The 21,209-nt window shown below is 38.6% G+C and overlaps 2 protein-coding genes across 5 annotated transcripts in view; one reads left to right on the top strand and one right to left on the bottom strand.

The window, feature by feature from the left end:
- Nucleotides 1–888: 888 nt before the first annotated feature.
- The window catches only part of LOC146467950 (neuronal acetylcholine receptor subunit alpha-7-like), a 31,012-nt gene continuing 10,691 nt past the window's right edge, over nucleotides 889–21,209 (bottom strand). For all 4 annotated transcript variants that reach the window (XM_085125606.1, XM_085125607.1, XM_085125608.1 and 1 more), the window contains 6 exons: nucleotides 13,808–13,953; nucleotides 12,502–12,546; nucleotides 11,876–11,985; nucleotides 7,765–7,845; nucleotides 6,648–6,866; nucleotides 889–6,020 (listed from right to left, as the gene is read on the bottom strand). In XM_085125606.1, the coding sequence (XP_084981732.1) occupies nucleotides 5,198–6,020; nucleotides 6,648–6,866; nucleotides 7,765–7,845; nucleotides 11,876–11,985; nucleotides 12,502–12,546; nucleotides 13,808–13,953 (1,424 nt within the window). In that variant the 3' untranslated portion in view covers nucleotides 889–5,197. The remainder of the gene's footprint in view (nucleotides 6,021–6,647; nucleotides 6,867–7,764; nucleotides 7,846–11,875; nucleotides 11,986–12,501; nucleotides 12,547–13,807; nucleotides 13,954–21,209) is intronic.
- Nucleotides 15,904–21,209, top strand: part of LOC146467949 (neuronal acetylcholine receptor subunit alpha-10-like) — a 51,411-nt gene continuing 46,105 nt past the window's right edge. The window contains exon 1 of the mRNA XM_085125610.1: nucleotides 15,904–15,947. The gene's annotated coding sequence lies outside the window, so the exon portion shown is untranslated. The remainder of the gene's footprint in view (nucleotides 15,948–21,209) is intronic.

The following is a 21,209-nucleotide window of genomic DNA, read 5'->3' as shown; positions in this document are numbered from 1 at the left end:
GAGAGACAAAAGCTGGGCTTTTCTACTTGTATTGAAAACCGGTTCTTCCGGTGCGAAATGAAATGGAGTGGCCCTTCCTACAGGAATTTTTTTGGAAACAAAGGAATACCTTCGGATGTATTCCTCTTTCTCATTTACTTCATTGCACTAATACTATGCTTGTGAAAAACGCTCTTTTTTGCCCACAATTTCCATTGGAAAGGGTCCACCATTTGATTCTTCACAGGAGCAACCGGCTTTTCTATGCAAATGGAATCTTGCCCAACTTTTATGCAGGATAAGCATTTTAATTACCCGGACTCAGACGTTTGCAACAATTGCTTTTTCAGTTTTTGAGCGCTTTATTTAAGGCAGTTTTGCCTTTTTGTTCCTTTATGGGTTGTGGCGCCGTTTTAGTGGAAAATTAAGTCAGCGTTTTCACCCATTGACACGGACAAAACCGCCGGGGCAGGGGTTGTTCAATTTTTAAGACAGCCTTGCAGTGAGATAAAATGTTTCGTTGTTCCTACGTCAATCTTGTTCCCAAAATCAGCGTCTCCATCGACTTTTTGGGAGCAGAGTTCTCCTTTCGCGGTTACACGGGAAATCTTTCTTTTCACGGTGGTTGCAGGCCTTTGGTCGTATGGAAATGGCCGAAATGCGTTACTCCAAAAACTGTGAGGAGTCTGGTACGAGTGAGGGATTGTGGGATCGATTGGGTGAAGTGAAAACGCCGGAAAACGCGTTTTCTTTTCGTCACCCCAAACTATCCCACAATCCTTCACTCGCGCCAGTCCTCCCATTGCTTGTGGAGTGGGGAATTTTCGAAGTTGGAGTTAGCGCATCGGAATTTGAAGAGTATGGACGGATTTAAGAGTAGGAATTCTAAATATGAAGCAAAGCGAACTGTTCAAATCAACCATTATCTTTTAATTATTATTCTTTGAACTCTTTGTTACAATCGTCTTGAAAATGCATTTCTTTCAGTAACTTCTAATAAATACATATTTATATATAATAGTTTGTAAGCTCTGCTTTTGCTGTACAATTTGACATTACGAATATTTAACAAGTGCGCTTACGGAGGAAAAGTTTGTTTAAATCGGAGTTGAATAAAACGTTCTCTCATCACACCACACACACGTTTTTGCCGAGCTTATATGAGCTAGGGCAGGTACACCATTTTTAACGATACTTGTCTTTCTTTTTTATTATTCAAGTACGGGCTTAACAAAACTAAACAAAAGTCTTAAATTTAATCAGTTTCGAGAAGTGTTCCAAAACAAACAGTACCACCGGAAAACACTGCGAGGATTTTATCCACAGACTCCAAACTTAGAACCACTTTGTACAGCGTAATTTACGGCACCACAGGAAGACAGACTCGAAAGATGGTATTGGTATTGTGCTGGAATATTCTTTCGCTAATCGCGTATCATTTCTGTGCATTAGCAGATTAAGTTTCTACGTAAAATAGAAAGCTGGCGTAGCAAGGTGATGCTAGCGCTGGCTTTCCGTCATCTTTCCGGTAGCATGGTTTTTGCCATCTTCAGAATGTTGTTCAGTTTTTCGGACAACATCTACAAATTCTTGTTCTAACAGGGTAGAACCAGTCTCAATCTCACGATTTTATATATTCATTTCCACCAGCAATTTTCAACGTCGCTCTTCATTTACACCTTGCTGGTATTTCATTTTGTGTTGTTTTGTATCGGTTCAAACCTGTCGCAAGTTACCTCATTGTTCGGACAAGTATACAGAATCTGCCTAAAACAGAGACTTAAATCAAAACGTAAATAAACAAGCTTTAAAAAGACACTATAAAAATTCAGTGCCATGTAGGGTAAAGAGGCCATAGAAACCCTAGTAAGATTACTTGAACTTAAACTGAAACTGTCTGAAACTGAACGGATTTTTCTCAAATAAGGAAAGGGAACTATAACTCACTGGTAAAAGACTAAGAAATTTAGAAACCAAATTGACCTTAACTAAAGTGAGCAACATTTCCAGGAGTCCTGGCACTTTATGCATGATAATTACTTAACCTGACCTAATCCTATTACACTCCCTGTAACGTCGCGCTTTTAAACATGTAAAATTGATAATAATGGTCTAATAAATTATTTTTACCATCAACATTGCACTGAACCCTGCATTTGAACAAACATGTTTAGTGGGTGTGTACAAGGTATTAGTTTACCCCTTTAGTCATCGATTGTGTCGTGGATTGAATCAAGAAAGAAAAGGAAAACAATATCACATCGAGAAACAAACAACTAAATTGAATAGTCGCTCTTTGGGGCTTACAGAATTAAACGTGAAGACCACTTTGCATGAAAGGACTTTCCATAAAATGATAATTTCATTCCTTAAAAGGAGAATTCCTGCTAAAAAGAGCACACACTCCCTCGATGCAAACGGGCACCACGCGAAACAATTTGGAGTGAATCTCAAAGCGGACCCGCCGCCTTTGCGTCCGATTCGAACAATATTTTTCTGCACCAGGACCGAAAGTGCATTGTCATGTTCTAGACTACTCTCCCTAGCATACCCTGGGAGCAGAGGTGGTCGCCCTTCTTGCCGGCAACCGAATAAGAAACCTCTGCACACAACTGTTCGATTTCCTATCGTGCATGCGCGATATACGTGGAGCATTGCCCCGCTATCGCAGAGGTCATGGGTTGGAATCGCAGCTGCTTAGATGTCTGCATAAAAGCGATGGTCACTCATTTATCAATTCTTTCATCCGGTGCAGTTCAAAATATGTGAATTTCATATATTTCACTTCCATACGTCATATTTTTACATCTATTCTACATTACATTACATTTTAGCCCGTCTCGTGAACAACTCCGCCGCAAATGTTTCAAAAGCAGTTTTCCCTCAAATGCCAATATAAAAGTTACACGCACTTTTAAGCATTCAAGATATTGATTTTATTTTAATATCTTTAGCGCCTCACAGAAGCTTTTATCGCCGTTTAAATAGTGAACTGTTGGATAAGGTGATTGCAAACAAGCTTTCTGCCAACGCTGAAACGTGTCGGGCAACAAAATCTCGTATCATCGGCTCACAATTTCCTGTCAATTTCTTCGCGAGGTCGTGCAAGTGGACAGCTGGTTAGAAACAGATTTGTGGACGGTGGCAGTTCAAGGAATCGGATGGATGTTTGCAGACGTTCCTTATTCACACAGGATTGAGCTACCAACTGAAGGAACCTCTCAAGTTCGCAGGGTATGCTAGTGTGGCTACTACGAGAAAAAACCTTTTGCTCTCTCAGAATTTAGACAATATTGCTACACATATCTACATTTTATCATGCTGTTTTGTTCACTAAATGACTCAAGCTTAATCAAGATTTTTGTTGCTGTTTTCTTTTTCGTGTCCACCATAAACACTGTTTTCTATAAGAGTATAAGGGTCAGGTTGAGATCAGAGTTCTTTTCATTGTATTTTGGTTTTAACGTGTACTTTATGGATGGAGTTGCCGCCATACTGATTGCGTCATAATTATTGTACTGGATCTAGAAGAACTTACTATTTGATATTGCCTATTCAGCCTATTCTACTTTCCCCTCTTAACCTCAAGACTATTTAAACTATGACAATGTAACAAGGCGGGTGTACAGTTCATCAATAAAAACTGTTCCCTGTGAGGTCTCCAAAATGGGATGATGACGTGGAAATTACTTCATTTATCTGAACAACCGCCATCTTGAATTTCTCGATTTGTTCAAAGCCTCAGAAAACTGACAAAGGTAGCTCACAAGTGATCAAAGCCAGTTAAGAAAGAATGTAAAAGTATAAAACTGTAAACGTTGCCATGAAATACGTACAATTTTAGGTAAAAACAAGATCAAAATTTCGAAAAATATGTCCTTCAAAATGTTGTTATCATATGAATATCATGAAATGTGAACAATGACATAACAAATTGTTGCTTGGGCATTACAAACGTTGCGAATGTTTGAAGTCACTACGGCCACTCCTCCTCAAGGTTAAGACCTACTTAAGAAAAAGACACCAGTAAAAGTAACGTAAAAAAGTAACAAACAAACAAACAAACAGAATAGGCTTTCATCTCCCCCCCAATCTTAAGCCACATAAAGACGCATTCACACACTTCTCCAGGCCCCATTTGAGGAGATCTAACTCATGAAAATAGAACTATTGACCATGATATTGACCATATATTCTCAAACTCATTAACAATTCATCAAGAGAAAACAAAGAAAATCACTACTGTGACCGTGGTTTGGATACGTGTTCCTAATTGCCATAAACGTTTGCCAACTTTAGCCTTGAATTTCTCCAAGAATTATTGATCATTTGAGAAGCCATATCAAGCACTCGAAAATGTGTTTAATCAGATATCCAAACACCTTGAAGTCGTTTAAAAAATAACTCGGCTGCGCCTTGTTTTTTCAAACTACTTCTCAGTGTATGGATATCTGATGAAACACACCTTCTCGTGTTTGATGTATTACTTGAAGATATTGACCATGACACTAAAGATGATAGCAAGTGGAACTGAGATCGGAATGAAAAAGAGACAAAAAGTCGCTATCCCAGTGTTATCTCAAAACGCCAAAAACATATCATACATCAGTGACTACATTAAACCAGTACTTCTCTACGCAAGGAAACGAAATTCTCCGTCCTTAATGACTGGCTTTGAGTTGCAGTTGTTCTTATTCCTTTTTTGTTGAAATTGTTGCAATTTAAACAATTATTGTTTCATGTTTGGCCTGTAAACAACAGAAAAACTATCGGGACTCGATTACTTTAGAGGCTTTGTGGTGCACAGTGTAACATGAACGTGTTCCACATCGGACATTGTTTTGCGGCAGAAAAATTATCTAACCATTTTGAAAGTAGAATTTTGTTTGTTTATCTTTCTTTGGTTAGGTTACTCACAGACAAATCTTTCAGATTACTAAAATCTCTTACCCTTTCTTCTTTCTCATGTAAATATTTTTGTCTAAATATTCAATATTCTATAATCAGTCTAAACAACAAACTGTTCGCTTTGGTCCCATTTAGGTCGAATTTAAACTCTCCCAAAAGAAGATCTTTCTACCCAATGTTTCTTCATCGAATGTTACCTTGAGGCATTCACGGTTTGGCTTTCAGCAGTCTTGCAGCCAAGCGTCGCTACTCCCAGAGGAGAAAATGGGTACTAGTCTCCAGTGCTCAAATACTGTTGGGCGCAGATCATTTACATGGTGGCATAACTCGGCCGCTGTAAAAAGATAAGCGCTGTTGATATGGCAACAGTGGCCATAAAAAGCAACAAGAAAAACCGGTCTATCACTTTGGCTACTGACTCCCACTCCTCCTTGACCTCATCCTGTTTTTCCTGTTCCCTAGCTCGTTCGGTGAGCACGTTTATTCCTTCGAGGAGTTTGTCTTGTGATGAAGGCGTTCTGTGGCGAATATTGTTGTCATTTACTGAGTTAATGAAATCCCGTGACGTTAGAACCTTGTCACCCACCCTCGGTGCAATTACGAGGACATCTTTAGGACCGCCATCCATTTCCAAATTATTTCCGTTGTGCTCCGGCATGATCGGACTGTACGAGTGGATGTTCGGGTTGTTCGAAGTAAATCGTCGCTGTGGTTTCTCCTTTGGTCGGGCCACCCGAAGAATCGGCGCCAAGATATCGATTAATAATATACGCACCCACCGAGGTACTTCCGAACTTGGTCCTGTGGCCTCGTAGAGGTTGAGAACGAAACACGTTGCAATTAAAGCCAGGCCTATCTCCACCATGGACGCCACGAAGAATTTTCCGATCAGTGGCGTGACATCGGAAGTGGTCGGCGTATTCTCGGCGATCATCAGCATGAATACAGTCATGGCCAGTAGCGTTGTGATCACGAGCGTTACTCTCTCTCCTGTATTAGGCGGCAAAACGAAGGTCAGGAGGGCGAAGGCAGTGATGAGAAAACAGGGAACGATCAGATTGTTGAAATAGAATAGAACCTTTCTTCTGATGTGGAGAGTAAAGATAACGTTCGGATATGGCTCCGGGCAGCAGCTGAGTGAAACGAAACCAAACGACTGTTAGCTCCTTCACTGCTAAAGTACATGATAAATTGTATCAATCTTACTGACAGAAAATTAATTCGACTCCTCGGTGGAAGTCGAACCCAGGTACCTTCTGTTTGTAGTGAATTCGGGTGCGCAGCCCATTCTATTGTTAGACATGAAACTTTGTTCGATCTAAGTTATTTCTCTTAGGGCCTTTTTATGTGAGCTCAGTCAACAGGCTGGATCGCGCCTCACCGCTTATTCCTTTGTAAAAATGTCGATGTGATCCCGGCAGAGAATCTGAAATATTTCATATGATGAACTGAAGACAAAATTCGTCCTGCTAACCCGGCCAGCCCGGTTACCGGGCTCATATGAAGAGGCCCTTACTATGATGCCATTGTATAAAAGAGTACCGGGAAATTGTTGGGAAGAGAAACTAAGGAAATGCTAAGTGTTGAGTTAGGATGTAGAGGCTCTTCTCCTAGGGAGGATAATAACAATTTTAGAGATATGAAAACCGCATCTAACTGGCGTGAACGTCGGTCGCTTTCCAGTGTACTGACCAGATTTTGCCTTCCGAAAGGCTTCGGCTGAACTTATCTTCAGAACAGCATCACAAGCACTTCCTTACCTATACTTTACAATGGTTCGTTTCACTGGTGCTTCCACCATTTCAAACTCGCCACTCGCCATGTAGGATTTCAGATCAACAACGTCGCTTGCGTTAACCAAGTCCACCCTGTTTCCATCGTACGTCCACGAACCGAAATGCAGATCGCATTTCTGGTCATCGAACGGAAAGAACTTGATATCAATGGCGCAACGACTCTTTAAAATTGTAGGAGCATACCTGCAAAGAGGTCAACCCAGTGAACACCAAGATCTATAAGTGAGGTGCTAGTTCACTACATTGCCGAGCGTTCTGTGATCGATTATAGAGTGTTTTCATTCACGTGACTACCGGCCATATTGGTTTACTGAAACAAAAGGAAGTATTTGCATAAAAATAGAGTTCAATTCCCAGAGGTTTAGTTTGGGACACCAACATGGCCGCCATTTCTTTGTTTTGGGACACCAACATGGCCGCCGTGACGTCATGTGAAAACACTATATAGTTACATACCCAATTCTCTTCAAGTCTGATTTGTCACATGATGGTGCCATCCGCTTGTTATATCTTATATGCTTTTCTCTCTCGTTAACTTAAACTTTTCACTCAAGGATGGTGCCTACTAATACAGAAGTATTTTTGCGCGGTTTATGATTATGCGGGAAAAGCAGATTTTAGCAAGGGCTATCGGAGTCCAAAAAGAAAATTGGGGGTAACCACGCATTTTTTCAGAGATAATTAAGCAACAATAATTCAAAAAAGTAGTAAAAAACAAAGCATTGTTTGGCGTTTTTTTTTCCAAATTGAAGCTTGATTATCTCTGAAAAATGCATGGTTACTCCCAATTTTCTTTTTGGATACCTAAACCACTTGCTAAGTTTTGCTTTCTCCGCTTCTGTATTAGTAGGCACCAGCCATAGGAAACCCGAGTACCTCGAAATAGGCAGAACGTATGCGTAGAAACAAAAGTAGGTACCGTCCTTAAGAGGTCGAATTGGCGATCAGTAGATTCGAAATAACAGTTTCAGTGATTTTTGATCGACAGAAAATTTAGTAGGGGAAAAAAATGGAAACAGTAAATATGTTTCTGTGTCGGGACCTATCGGTCTGACATGCTATCCACCAAGCACTAACTCACCATGTATTGTTGCCGTCACTGTGAAGTATTACCCTTGTCTTGAACTGGTCCATGTTGCCGCTTGTTATTCCTGTGTTCGCGCTGAAAAGAACAGAACAACACACTGAAGTTTGTAGAATTAATTCCAAATACTTCATTTGCCATTACTTTTGTTGTCAGTTAATGAAGGAGCGTGGGTACTTCATTCTGTGGTCGCTGGAGGATAGGGTGCCTTGCAACGGGTTTCTCGCTGAAACACGGCTTTAGGGTGGCTTCTTTCAGAACAAGAGTTTCTTCACTAACTGTTTTTCAAACGAAGTAAAAAGTTTCGTTTAAGGTGGCTGGTAACGGTTTCCATCACTTTGCAACCGTTCTACCTTGACGGATCAATACTTCTACTCTTTATCAATTTAGCAAGCAATAATGGTACCAAACAAATGCGTAAACATTGGTGAACAGGTTATGGTCGTTTTCTCAACATAATAGGTTACCATAGCAACAGTGTAACCTGTTAAACTGTTAAAAATACCCCTAATTTTAGCTTTAAATGTTTTTACTCAAAAGCGTTTGGTGATTCCCATTTTTATTATGGAAATTTAATCAGCATGTTGAGATAACGTTTTGAAAAGTTTTAAAAAATCATAGTTCTAGGGAACGGGTGAAGAGCCACCTTGGATGTTCGATGATGGCTCTTAACTCCTTCCCTAGTTTTTTTAAACTTTGCAAAAATTGGTGCCATCCACCTTAAGTTATAAGTGGGTTGAAATCAAGGCGCAGCTAGCCGACCTTTTTTTTTTTAACCAACTTCGAGGTGTTTGGAAATAGGATATAGGATGAAACACTCTTTCGAGTGATTGATATATCCATTCTGAATAAGTTTTGGAAAAATTCAAAGCAAAAGTTCACAAAATTTTATGATAATTAAGATCACATTTCAAACCTCCTTCACGCTAGTGGTTTCCTTTGTTTTCTATTGTCCATGAATTATTACGGAGTTGATAAACATGGTGTAATACGAGGGTTTACAAAACTGGATGTGTTCCGGAATAGAAAAGTGAAATTATTTGCTTTGCTTATCATGGGGGTTTTGACCATTTTTACTTTGCTACGAAATAATATTCTAGAACAACGAGAGGAGAGAAATCAACTGAATTCTTGACAGGAACAATTCGCACTCTGTTCTAGCGCATTTTGGAAACAAAAATACGAAAACTTGAAAAACATTAGCCTAACATTTTTCAAGTTTCAATCCATACCGGCCTATTCTGTGTCTGGCCAAAGGCACTAATCGACACTTTTATTGCACTGGGGTGATAATTTATAACAAAACTAGACAATTATTTTTGTTTTGTTGCTGTTGTCAGACAAACATTTTTGGTTTTTGGAAATGACATTAAATTCGCGTGATACTTCCCCTTTAAGTTATATATTAAAACACGAGTCTCCTGTAGCTCAGTGGTAGAGCATCCGAACTAGTAATCGGAAGGTCTTAGGTTCGACTCCTGATAGGAGCAGTCGGATTTCTTTTTTCCGAGTATACCTGTGTCACTTTCTAGAATAACACATCATTCTCACGAGGAAGTGTTTTTCATTCGATTTCCAAACTGCGAGAAGTGGGTTAAAATCCAAGGCGCAGCCGACTTTTTTTTTTTTTAACCAATTTCGAGGTGTTTGGAAATAGTAGGAAACACTCTTTCGAGTGATTGATATGTCCATTAATAAGTTTTGGAAAATTCAAAGCAATAAAAGTAAAAGTTCACCAAATTTTATGATAATTAAGATCACATCTCAAACCTCCTTCACGGTAGTGGTTTCCTTTGTTTTCTCTTGTCCATGAATTATTACGGAGTTAATAAACATGGCGTAATATGAGGGTTTACAAAACTGGATATATTCCGGAATAGAAAAGTGAAATGATTTGCTTAAAGTCCGACGAGTTTGATGTCATTTCAAAACCCAAAAACTGTTTGTCTGTCAACAGAAACTAATTTTGTTCTGAATTATCACTCTAGTACAATAAAACTGTCGATTATAGTGCCTCTGGCTAGAGACAGAATAGGTCGGAATGGACAGGCTAACGTTTTTCAAGTTCTCGCATTTTTGTTTTCAAAATGCGCCAGAACAGATCACGTGTTGTTCTTTTCAAGAATTGAGTTGATCTTTTTCCTCTCGTTGTTCTAAAATTGTTTTGTAGCTATGTGAAGGTCTTATTTCACCATTTTTAACCAAACGGGTCAAAAACCCCATGAGACTTCCCCTTTAAGGGACCGTTCATTTTTTATGAGCATGGGGGGGCTGGTGGGATTTAGGGGGGGGGGCCACGAGAAAAAAAATGGCACTAAAGGGGGGGGGGGCTACCAAAAAAAAAATGAGTGAAAGAGGGGGGGGGGGGGGGGGATCACCAGAAATAATTGGCTAGTAGGGGAAATTGAAAGTGGCTCAACACAGAAACAGATGAAGAAATTGAATATTATTTCAATTTTATTTAATGCGATTTTCCTAACCACTTTTAATTTGTTTTACATACTGAGGTCGAAATCTGCATTTTATATTAACAACAACTGAGGAAATGAAGCATATCTGTTGGAAAAGCAATAATGAATATAAACTGAGGTAGACACCTATGTTTGTACAAGTTCAAATTAATATAAAAACGTATCAGTCTCACTATTGAATCATCCTTGGGGGAGTAGTTTTCTACAAAGTGGTTGTACTCTGAACTATATCAATAGATTGTTTAATGTTCTTTTTAATAGTACTCACTTTTATAAAGACTGTTGATTAGTAAATTATTTGAACCCAGGAGTATCAGTAGACTCAGTAGTATGCCTAGTGTGAACATCCAGATTAGTTTTAATAATAGAACTGTTGTTGGTGACTTCAGTTGACGGTAAATCTGAGCCGTAAGCCATCTTCAGAAAAGCTTGTAACTGTCATTTTTAATAGCAGTACTTTAATATCCAGGCGCGTAGGAGGGGGGGTTCGAGGGGTTCGAACGAACCCCCTTTACAGATCAGTAATGGCGGAAGAAAAAGCACTTAATGAGGAGGTTGAACAATTACATGAGGTGTACCATGCGAGAGAGTAGAATGTCTGCCCTGGTTCTAATGCATATCAAATATGATATGCCTGTCAATTTTGACGAGATAGTCAATTTGTTCGAAGGCCTACACCCGAGAATGATGCAGTTTACCAGCTTGGTGTATGACTATCAGTAGATCGAATAGCTATCAGAACTCGACAGGGCGCGGAATGTACATTGAACTTTCTTGTTTAAGTTGAAACAATTATGCCGTAGGAATGATGTATATAGCTCAAAAAGCTGCTGTAAAACAAATTTGTGATTTGCCTAAAATGGGTCTCAAAATGCAGGAAATAGGTTTCTGGGAACCTAGATTTTCAAAAATTTCCGGGGGAGCATGCCCCCGGACCCCCCTAGTAAGCAAGATTTGGGGCTCAACGAACACCCCTATCTAACCCTTACCTACGCGACTGATATCTGTGCGTCCGCTGTTTTTTTCTGTTTAATATGACTCGTAATCGTTGATTGGTATGCTTCGATCCGTATTTTGTTAGTCAGATCTGTACGTGTATTAATTGTTTCTACTCGAAGGGGAGTAATTTCACGTTAACCATTTGCTTGATTAATTTTTATAGTTTCTTTGAGAATCTAAATGGAAATTTAGGGTTTGTCGTTGCCGTAAACGTGTTGCTATCTATAAAACGTTTTTTTAAACAAGAGAAATCTTTACTTAAGTAGAGAACGGTTACTTGTTAATAGTACTGTAAAGAAATCACAGTAACAATTACGTTTATCTTTGATATAAACAGTGCATAAGCGTTTTGTTAAAGTTAGGAGTATGATTTGTTTCTGGTTGGGCGGGAGGGGGGGGGGGTCATCAGAAAAAAATAGTTCTGCTTGGGGGGGGGGGGCCATGTGGAAAAAAATTGCATGCTAGGGGGGGGGGGTCATACAGTTTCGTAGTGGCAATTAACCAAATCCCACCAGCCCCCCCATGCTCATAAAAAATGAACGGTCCCTAAGAAGGATGCATGTATTCCAAGAACAGAAAATATCGATGTCTTGCAGCAAGCACTCGAGCTTTTTCAAGTGTTGTCGCTGTGTACTCACTTGTTGTACAGCACAATATCTGGAAGCCAGACCAGTTTGGGATCCACGTTAATGGACTTGATATTTCCATACAAAGATGAATTCCAACGTAACAGGTGATTGTTCCATTTCTAACAACAATGAAAATCAAATTAACTGTGGAGTGTTGGTAAAGCTTTCAACGAGAAAGCATTCTTCGCAGTTTTGAGACAATGGAAACGTCTGAAGCCTGGCGGGTGTCAGCCGTGCGATATCACTGATTCACGTGCAGCATGTTGTTTTTCCACCTAACATGAGCTGTCAAGTTTCTGTTTTATTTGGTTGCCTTCCGTTGTTGTTGCATCAATTCACATCGCACGTTAGTATTGACTAAGAAGTTCCTTGAAACTTCATAGCAAAGATGGAAGCCTTGAAGCCGACTCACTTTTTTTTAATGGATTATCGTAACAGGTCGTAAAGAGTTTAATTCTTTTATCTCTCCAAAATCACGTACTATTTCGTGTCGTTTCAACCGTAATTCCCCATCAATTTTCCTCCTGTCTCTATGGAAAATTATAGCACTTTTAAAATTCAAGCCGGTTTTTATCCATGTTCACGGGAATAAAAGATCGTTCCAGAACAAACTGCATACAAGATGAATCACTTACTTGTCTTATCCAGACGTTGCTCACAAGAACCTGGTCCTTTTCAATCTGAACAGAAAGGATTGATAATAGGCTTAAAATTTGACTTTCTACATGGAAATAGAGGGAAAGGCCTACATCGGTCATCTGAATGGGCTTGGATCATAACAACATTTCTTCGATTTTGCACTACCAGGTCTTTTCACAGATCCATGTACTAACACACGTCTGCCCATCTACGACTCCCACAATTGTTGTGTGCAGAATGGGTTGGTACCCTTTGAGCGCGCCTCTGCATGGCTGTACCATGCTAATGCTGACGAGGCCGGGGCGAAACCGACAGTCGTCCACGGCCACCCAAAGGATATGCGTGAAGGGTCTGGGAGCGCGCATGCGTAAATGTTCCCTAGTACATTTGACACAGCGGCAAAATGAGTGCGCATGCTCCGCAGATTTGTGATTTATTTGCTTTTTTTTTGTTTCAATGTTTTGTGTTTTGTCTTGTGCTGTGTCAGGGCTCCATTTAAACTAGCTCTGCTAAATTGGATGCCCCTGGATAAATATTGAATTAAATAAATAAAAAATAAATAAAGAATCGATTACGAATGCTCCACTTCAATCACCAAATTCACACCTGTTACCACAATATTTTTTTTGTTGAATAAGATATGTGATGGAGGAAGCTCGAAGGAACCTTTCCTGAAAGCGGCAACCTTATCTTTTTTGATTTGGGCTTATCCCCGCGAAATAAAAACAAACAATGGGAATTTTAAAAATGCCGCCATTTTGCCGCATAAGATTGCCCACGCGTGACGAGCATGCGCACTCATTTTGCCGCTGTGCCAGTGCATGCACGGTAGTGCCTTTGCAGTGTCTTGTCGCTTAACTTTTCTAATCTGATAATACTCCATTCGTAAGAAAACAAATCGTAAAATATGCCTGAAATATGAATGTCTTTATGTTCTTGGGCAAATCGCTTTGACAATCTCATTCATTTAAATTCAGACAAAAAGAGAAAAGTACACCGAAAAGCAACTAGCATATTAGTGTCGCAATTTCTTTTCGTGGCTGTTTCCATTTCAACAGAGAAGCTATAAATGAACAATTTTGTTTGCAACATATTTTCGTTTACGAGAATTTGGAAATCAACGAAATGTATAATTTGTCCGAAAACATTGAACATATATAGGTGCATAGTGTACATTTTTAAACTCAAAGTTTCGCGGAATCTTCTGAACTGTCTATCAAGAATAAAAATATTTTTCGGTAAAACTTTCGCGTTCTTTTGGAACTGGATTACTCGCAGTAAGCATCAACTCTTTTTACTCACCAGTTCAACGAGCTGCGTGTAAGCAATGCCAAATATAACTTTGATTGCAGCATCCTTGTTTTTTACCGGCCTTACTTCCCTACTGTAGTTATTGAAGATATCAGACACCAGTCTTAGTTCATCATCATCCTTCTTGATTGCGTCTACTAGAAAAACCAGGACAGGAAAAAAATTCTTTTTAGTACACTTTGAAAAGCCGAAAGACCTACTTTGCATCAATTAAAGGGAACCTCCACTCTTAAACTGGCGTTAAATTGTCGGAAATGTTGAGATTTTATAGCTTAGGTTAAGAAGTGGGCATAACATTTAAGTGGTCTAAATTTTATCGCCTATTTTCGGTTTAAAATTTTCTGCGCGCCGCCATTTTGGATTCTATGACGTCATACGGTTGGGCCACGCAGCTCTTATAACGGCTCACAGGATTGGCTAAAAAAAAACATAGCGTAGCTCATGAACAAACGACAGAGACAATGGACCCTAGCCCTGAAACAATAGAGCCACGAGATATGCAGGCCCCGAGCGGTTCTTAAGAGCCGCGTGCTATCCGAGAAGAACTTCTGTTTTCTGATATCAGCGGCAGTCGTATGATGTCATACAATTCCAAATGGCGGCGCGCGAAAATGGGCAATAATCAACATCATGATGGTCCAAACTAATGCTAAGATGGCTAGTTAAAATATTTCTTAAAATGGTTTGGTACTGATTTTCAAGACGTTTTCTACAATTCTGTATGAAATCGCTATACTAGAGCATTGAAACTATGGATACGTTCCCGTGACTAAGGATGGACCGAGTAGAATTTATATAAAATGCAACTACAAAGAGCCAGGCCGACTTTTTTCGAGTTCTTCGAAATTGTCATTTCTAGAAGCAGTTCATGTACCAACGAGGCAATTTGATATAAATTTAGCAAATTTGTGTCCGCGAATGATGGCATAAAAATCCCAATGCCACTTTAATTAGTTCACAAAATGAGGGCGTTTATTGGTCCCACAAACTAATAATACTTCCATCACCTGCGAGTCAATTTAATTTAGTTCTTTAAAAAGAAATATAATGGAATATTAAAGTTATGAGAAATTCCTGCTAATCAGATGCAAATTGACAATTGGTGTCAACTTTATTGAAGCTTTTATAGATAAGAATGGTTTTGTTAAAAGAAATGATAATCTTGGCTTTTTTTCCCGAAAATCATAATATAAAAAATCCCAATGCCCCTTTAATTAGTTCACAAAATGATGGCGTTTATTGGGGCATATATATATGGAATCATCTGTTTCCGGAATGGGTAACTGTGAAGCGACGCTCCAGAAGAATGGGCCTTTAACTAGTCTCGCACCCCAACCACCTGTGATGAACTCATGAGAGCGAGATGGACGTTAGCATTCATTCAGGTTTCATTCACGGATGTGGACCAACATCTAAGAGTGCCGAACTCAAACATTATGTTTTATTTTCAAGGAAAATAAGGACTCCAATGCTGCAAATCGGATGAAACTTGAAGATCGCCAATCAAACTAAATAATTTTTAGGCCTGTAAAAGTTATTTTATAATTTCACTTTGTTAGTCATAAAAGAAGTCCCACAAACTAATAATACTTCCATCACCTGCGCCTCAATTTAAGTTAGTTCTTTAAAAAGAAATATAATGGAATATGAAAGTTATGAAAAATTCTTGCTTTTCAGATGCAAATTGACAATTGGTGTCAACTTTGTTGAATCTTTTATAAATAAGAATGTACTAAGATTTTGTTAAAAGGTATGATAATCTTAGTTTTCTCAAGAACGCACGAAAATTGTTCGCCGGTTAGTAAGCTTTTCTCTGTTTTTGCGTGTGTTGCGCATTGTTGTAATGCTTCAGTGCTCAATAACTGTTTTCCTTTTGCGGTGGTACCTAATAAGATTTACGCAAGTCGACAATGCCCCGAGCTTATCATTCATTCGCAAACGCATCAAAGTTTACATAATATAATGAACACTTCAAACGCGCAATTTGAAAAAATTGTTATGAAATAAAATTGAAAGTTGCTTTGGTAACCTTTCGGAACACTGAGCAAAACGCAGTTTAATTCCTTGATTTTTTATCAACCTCAGGCAAGCCAATTGGTGATCGACTTCTCCAGGATACAAGGCAAGGAAGGTGAGTACAAGTGACATTTTCAAAAATTCTCAAACTTCTTTATATGAAAAGAGGAATATTGTCATTTAGAATTTGCTAGAAAAGAAGTAACAGGGAATCTTTGAATTAAACGCGGTTAAAATTGAAAAATTCAAGATATCATATAGAAAGAGATACTAAAGATGTTGGATACTAAGGCTTGCCTTCGCGTTGACATCGGCAATTCATCAGTCTGCCTCGTTATCACAAGCTTCATTTTTAACCTTGATACTATCGACGGTTTTTCCGCTTTTAGAAAATTGCGAAATTGTTAAAAATGCTCACCTACTGTCGTTGTGAAGTTAAATACTGCAAGGTTACACAACCAGAGAATGCGGTGCCAATACAAGTGCATTTTGAACCGTCAGTCAAGCTGAGGACTTCCTCTTGGACAGATTAATTTTGGTCTGATGTAAAGTGCTTTGTTTTCTGGAAGCACGAGATAACTAGCTTAAGAAAATTGGCTTTTTTTCTCGCGAAATTTCATTCGCTTTCTCGATGTTGACCGATTATCATTTCAGCCGTGTGTTTCCTAATCATTCTAAGAATAGATGGCAATCATTTTTTTCCCGCGGGGGTCAATTTAGTGACGTCACGTTGGATGAGTAACAGAAGCGGATTGAAGTTGTAAAGAGCAGAGGTTCGCCTTATATTTTTATTTTAGCAGAGTTTTAATGAAAGGCGTGATTGTGTTGAAAAGAAAATGATCCCTGATATGATATAGGTCTTGGACACCGCTGCGCTTTCTGACGCAACGCTCCACAAAGGTAGAAATCGGTTAAATATGTATAAGGTTGTGTTAGCTTTGTGGTTGGAAAGACTGTGGTGTTGTTGATTTGATCGAATCTGCGAGCCTTAAGTTTACCTTAAACTTTTTCATAATAAACAATGTTGCTAAGGGGTCTTCTGTGCATGCAACGTTTAAAATCCCTTCTCATCGAGCCTTTGATACCAGTGGCGTTGGACCATCATTGGATGAATTATTTATGCTCGTAAATAGAAAGAGTTGAGAGATGAGAAGACAAAAACCTTTTGTTCAAGGTATAATGTGTATCATTAGTGGCTATTGCTAAGGCAACAGCTTCTTCATGGACATGTGCAGTTGCTTTGTGTGAAGTAGTTGGAGTGTTACTAATGATCGAAGCATATTTGTCGTGTTCATTCAGAGAAGGTTTTTCACGTTTTGTAGAACACAAGAAAGTTTGACATTGGATGCGGAAATGAACGCAACAGAGCGTTTTCTTTTGAGAAATTATTTCTTGAAATCGAAATAATGTAGCGGAAAATTTATTCGCTATGGGTGATCAGTACACGCACAGAAGAAAATTTGAGAAAAGTGAAGATTCTTTGGAATGCTTATAACTGAAATGTTCAAAGTGAATCGCGAACTATGATTGGTCAGTCAAGTTCCTTATACCACCATAATGCACCTCCAGAAAGCATCACTACCTACGTCATGCGCCCGACTAGTTGATTTAGACAGGCTACGTCAGGGGTTTGAGCACGCAAATGATCAGTGAAACATTTTGTAAAAATAATGAATCCGGAAGGATAAATAAGCATAATGACAACAACAACAATAGTCAACTGTAATACAGGAGATCGACTTCAGCAGAGAAGAAAGACAAAGACGGAAGATTTATTAAAAATTGGAGACAAATTTCTCCATGTTCACGCAAAGATTAGCTCAAAAACCATCGCTCAGAAGTCAGAAAATAATTTGTCCCATATTATTCATCATGACCCGAGTGCCCTTTTAAAGGGACGAACCATTTTCGTTACAGTACGAACAATGGCTGATGTCATGGAATTTACGAAATGGCGAGACTACCAACCCTGATGACCGCAATAGACTTTGAGAAGGCGTTTGATTCTTCAAACTGGAACTTTATCTTTAGGTTGTCAAAAGCTTTTGGCTTCTGAGTATCCTTCCTACTGTGGATCAAAACATTTTACAAGAATATAAAGAGCTGTGTGGGGTGGTATAATGGTTTTTTCACTCCTTTCTTTAATCTCAAGTTGGGTGTTCGCCAGGGCGATCTACTGTCATCATCCCTCTTTATTATAGCACTGGCAATATCCATACACAATAATGGTCAAATTTGACGGCCGAAATCAATTAGTTATAGACATCATTTGGTCGTGACAAATCATCTCACGATCCTTTTTATTAACACCCTTGAATTGTTCAGCACATTCTCCGGATTGATTAATCAAGACAAAACAGAAATTCTCCTTCTCGTAAATTTGAAAGTTAGTGGCTTAGAATTCGGTGTTAACAATGCATATAATCAATCGTCGTTTCATAAGCTAAATGTTGAGTCCAAATTGAGAAATCTTTGAGAGCATTGTTAAAGAGCGAGGGAGGTCTAACATTACTTAGAAAGTAATGAAATTCAAGTGTTCAAATCATTCGCTATACCAAAGACCTTATACAAGGCCATCCGTATCTCAAGCAGAAAAGATTTTCTAAAAAAATAAATACCATATTATATTCTTTTGTATGAAAGGGAAAGGACAAAGTAAAGCGCTTGACATAAGTTAATTCTATTGATAAAGGAGGTTTATCAATTAGTAAAACTGAGCCGATGATTTCTGCCCAAAGAATAGATTGTATCAAGAGGAATCAATCTAATGAAACAGCTGCTTGGATGTTTCCTCTCTTGCATTTTTCAGTATCTAAATAATTTAGGGGAGGGGGGGGGGGGGGGTGGCTTGTTTCACTGCAGTTTTAACTCTTCTTGATTAACGGAAAGCACTCCCAGAGTTTTGGTAGCATTGACCTCTCTTTGTGACCGTTCCTCACTCTCTGAAATAACAAATTAAGGACGGTGCCTACTAATATCGAAGTATTTTTGTGCGGTTTATGACTATGAGGGAAAAGCAGATCCTAGGAAGGCCTATTGGAATCCAACACGAAAATTGGGGGTAGCCACGCATTTTTTTGAGATAATTAAGCAGTAATATCTCTAAAAAGCCCCAAAATATGAAGCAATGTATGGGATTTTTTCCTAAATTGAAGCTTAATTATCTCTGAAAAATGCATGGTTACCCCCAATTTTCTTTTGAGATACCAAAAGCGTTTGCTGCGTTCTGCTTTCTCCGCATAGTTTTAAACCGCGCAAAAATATTCCTGTATTAGCAGCCACCACCCATAGCAAACCCGAGTATCTCGCGATGCGCAGAACGTATGTGCAGTAACAATAGTAGGCACCGTCCTTAAGTCATTTGGAACAACCGTTTTAGCTGTGTCGAGTCTACGTTAATCTACAGCCACGGACTGGTCCATCTTGGAATTGTGAAACATATGGTGATCTCTGTGACACTAGGATAGAGTTCAAGTTGACCAGGTAGCCATTTAATTCAGCTCTTTCACCAACTGAACACTTTTTACTTTTTGGTATCTTCAACGCGCTTCCTCCAGAACGAAAGAACGTTCTCAGTAAAAACGAACAAATCTTCTGTTTCCTTAAACAAAAATCATTTTGTTTCACCTGATGTCTATATTCAAATCCAAGGAAAAAAGATAAATTTGACAAACCTTCAATCAAAGTTATATGAAATTTGTATTTATACATAAATATGTAACGCTGTACCAACAGCTCAAAAGAAATACGATAAAATTTTTTTAAATATGTAATTTTTCCATTAGGACTGCGAAAATATATTTATTACCTCACAGAATTACTTTAAACACAAAAAGTCAGTATAAAATATTAAACAGGATCTTGTATGCAAATGAAATGCTGTTAAGGTTTAAAAAAGTTGAATCCTCTGTGTAGTTTTTGCAGAGGCGAGTCTCTAGAACATCTCTATGTCTCTCGTATACTATAGACTCTCGTATACTAAGACTGCTTCTATTTTGGAACGAATTGAAGGAATTACTCAACTTACTGAATATAATTGTTGACCAATTTAAAACCAAAGATCTTCTCTTCGGGATTATAGATTCACATGAGACAAATGCCCAAATCAACTAATTATATCGTAGCAAATTAAACAAGAGTGCGTTATCCTTAAGACCGTTGGTCGACAAATGAAAAAAAAAAAAAAATTCAATCCGAACGTTTTATTGGGAGAAAAAAGCTTCATTTTCATAATAAAAAATGGAAGCCCCTCCTTCCATTAATAGAGCAGTAGCTGGTACCGCAGTCCCTAGACTGTGCTGCTACCAAATTGTTAATAATATCCCGAATTTCTTAGTTCAACAATAGTGTTTATATTGTGGTAACTCTTGTTAGGAAGTAGAGTATTTATGTTTGTAGGCACCGTAGTGTGTAGTGTCAACTTTTATGTTTCTCTACGCTGTTGCACTTTTCTTGTCAAAAGAAGAAAAAATGAAAATACAAAAAATAAAAAAAAAACTAATAATAATAATGATAATCAGTCGTAGTCATAGTTAGAATTCAGTTACAAAGATGACGACCATACGAGCATCTGTTGTTTCCCAAGGTAGATGCTGCCAAAATAAATATTTTTCCTTCAAATGTATGCCAAGCACGTTTCACGGTAACGTTCCAGGTAACGACGTGATCGAAAATTATTCCTTACTTACAGCGCCATTCAGGTACTTGGTGAAAATTTGTGAATTTGCTTTCGTGCAAAACCAGTTGCTGAGTTTTTAGCCTTTATAATGAAGGATTCAGTAAAAAGGTGTAGGGTGGTTTTCAATTGAGAGTTGAAACCAATTTCCCGTTCTTCGGTTTTTCTTCACTACGCTCTGTGATTGATTGTATACCTCGCGCCATTTTCAATTCTCAGCCAGTGAGAACCAAAAACAAAATCAATCATGACTTGCTCGCACGCTTTTTCCCGCGCTTGGCTTCGGTTACATGTATTTCCTTCGTTTTGTGATTGGTTCATTGCGCTCTTTATCTCTGTTGTGATTGGCCAGAGTAATTACTTTGGTTCTGGTGTTACGACATTCACTTGAAAACCGCTGTCATGAACGAATATTAAATTTATATCCTTTGTAAAGATGATCGAGTGATTTTTGGATGCATGATTCTTGGAAAATGTGTAATTTCGTGGTACATTTTCTTTGTTAGGCAATATTTTTCGTGATTCGTTAGTTCTGCTAAAGATGCCTTTGTCGAATCCTGACATTGTCACCGGCTATGTTTAAAGTAGTTGTTATCCCTGACTTTGAAAGTGAGTTTGTTTGCGGTTTAGGTAAGGAACTATGAGTCTTTTTTTTCTAACAAACCATAAACGCCATAAAGCAACGAATGACTTATTTTTATG

This window comes from Pavona decussata, unplaced genomic scaffold, assembly GCF_977016875.1.
Source record: "Pavona decussata unplaced genomic scaffold, jaPavDecu1.1 SCAFFOLD_134, whole genome shotgun sequence".
Lineage (NCBI taxonomy): Eukaryota > Metazoa > Cnidaria > Anthozoa > Scleractinia > Agariciidae > Pavona > Pavona decussata.
The sequence above is the reverse complement of the archived record's forward strand: the minus strand, read 5'-3'. Positions and strand labels throughout refer to the sequence as shown.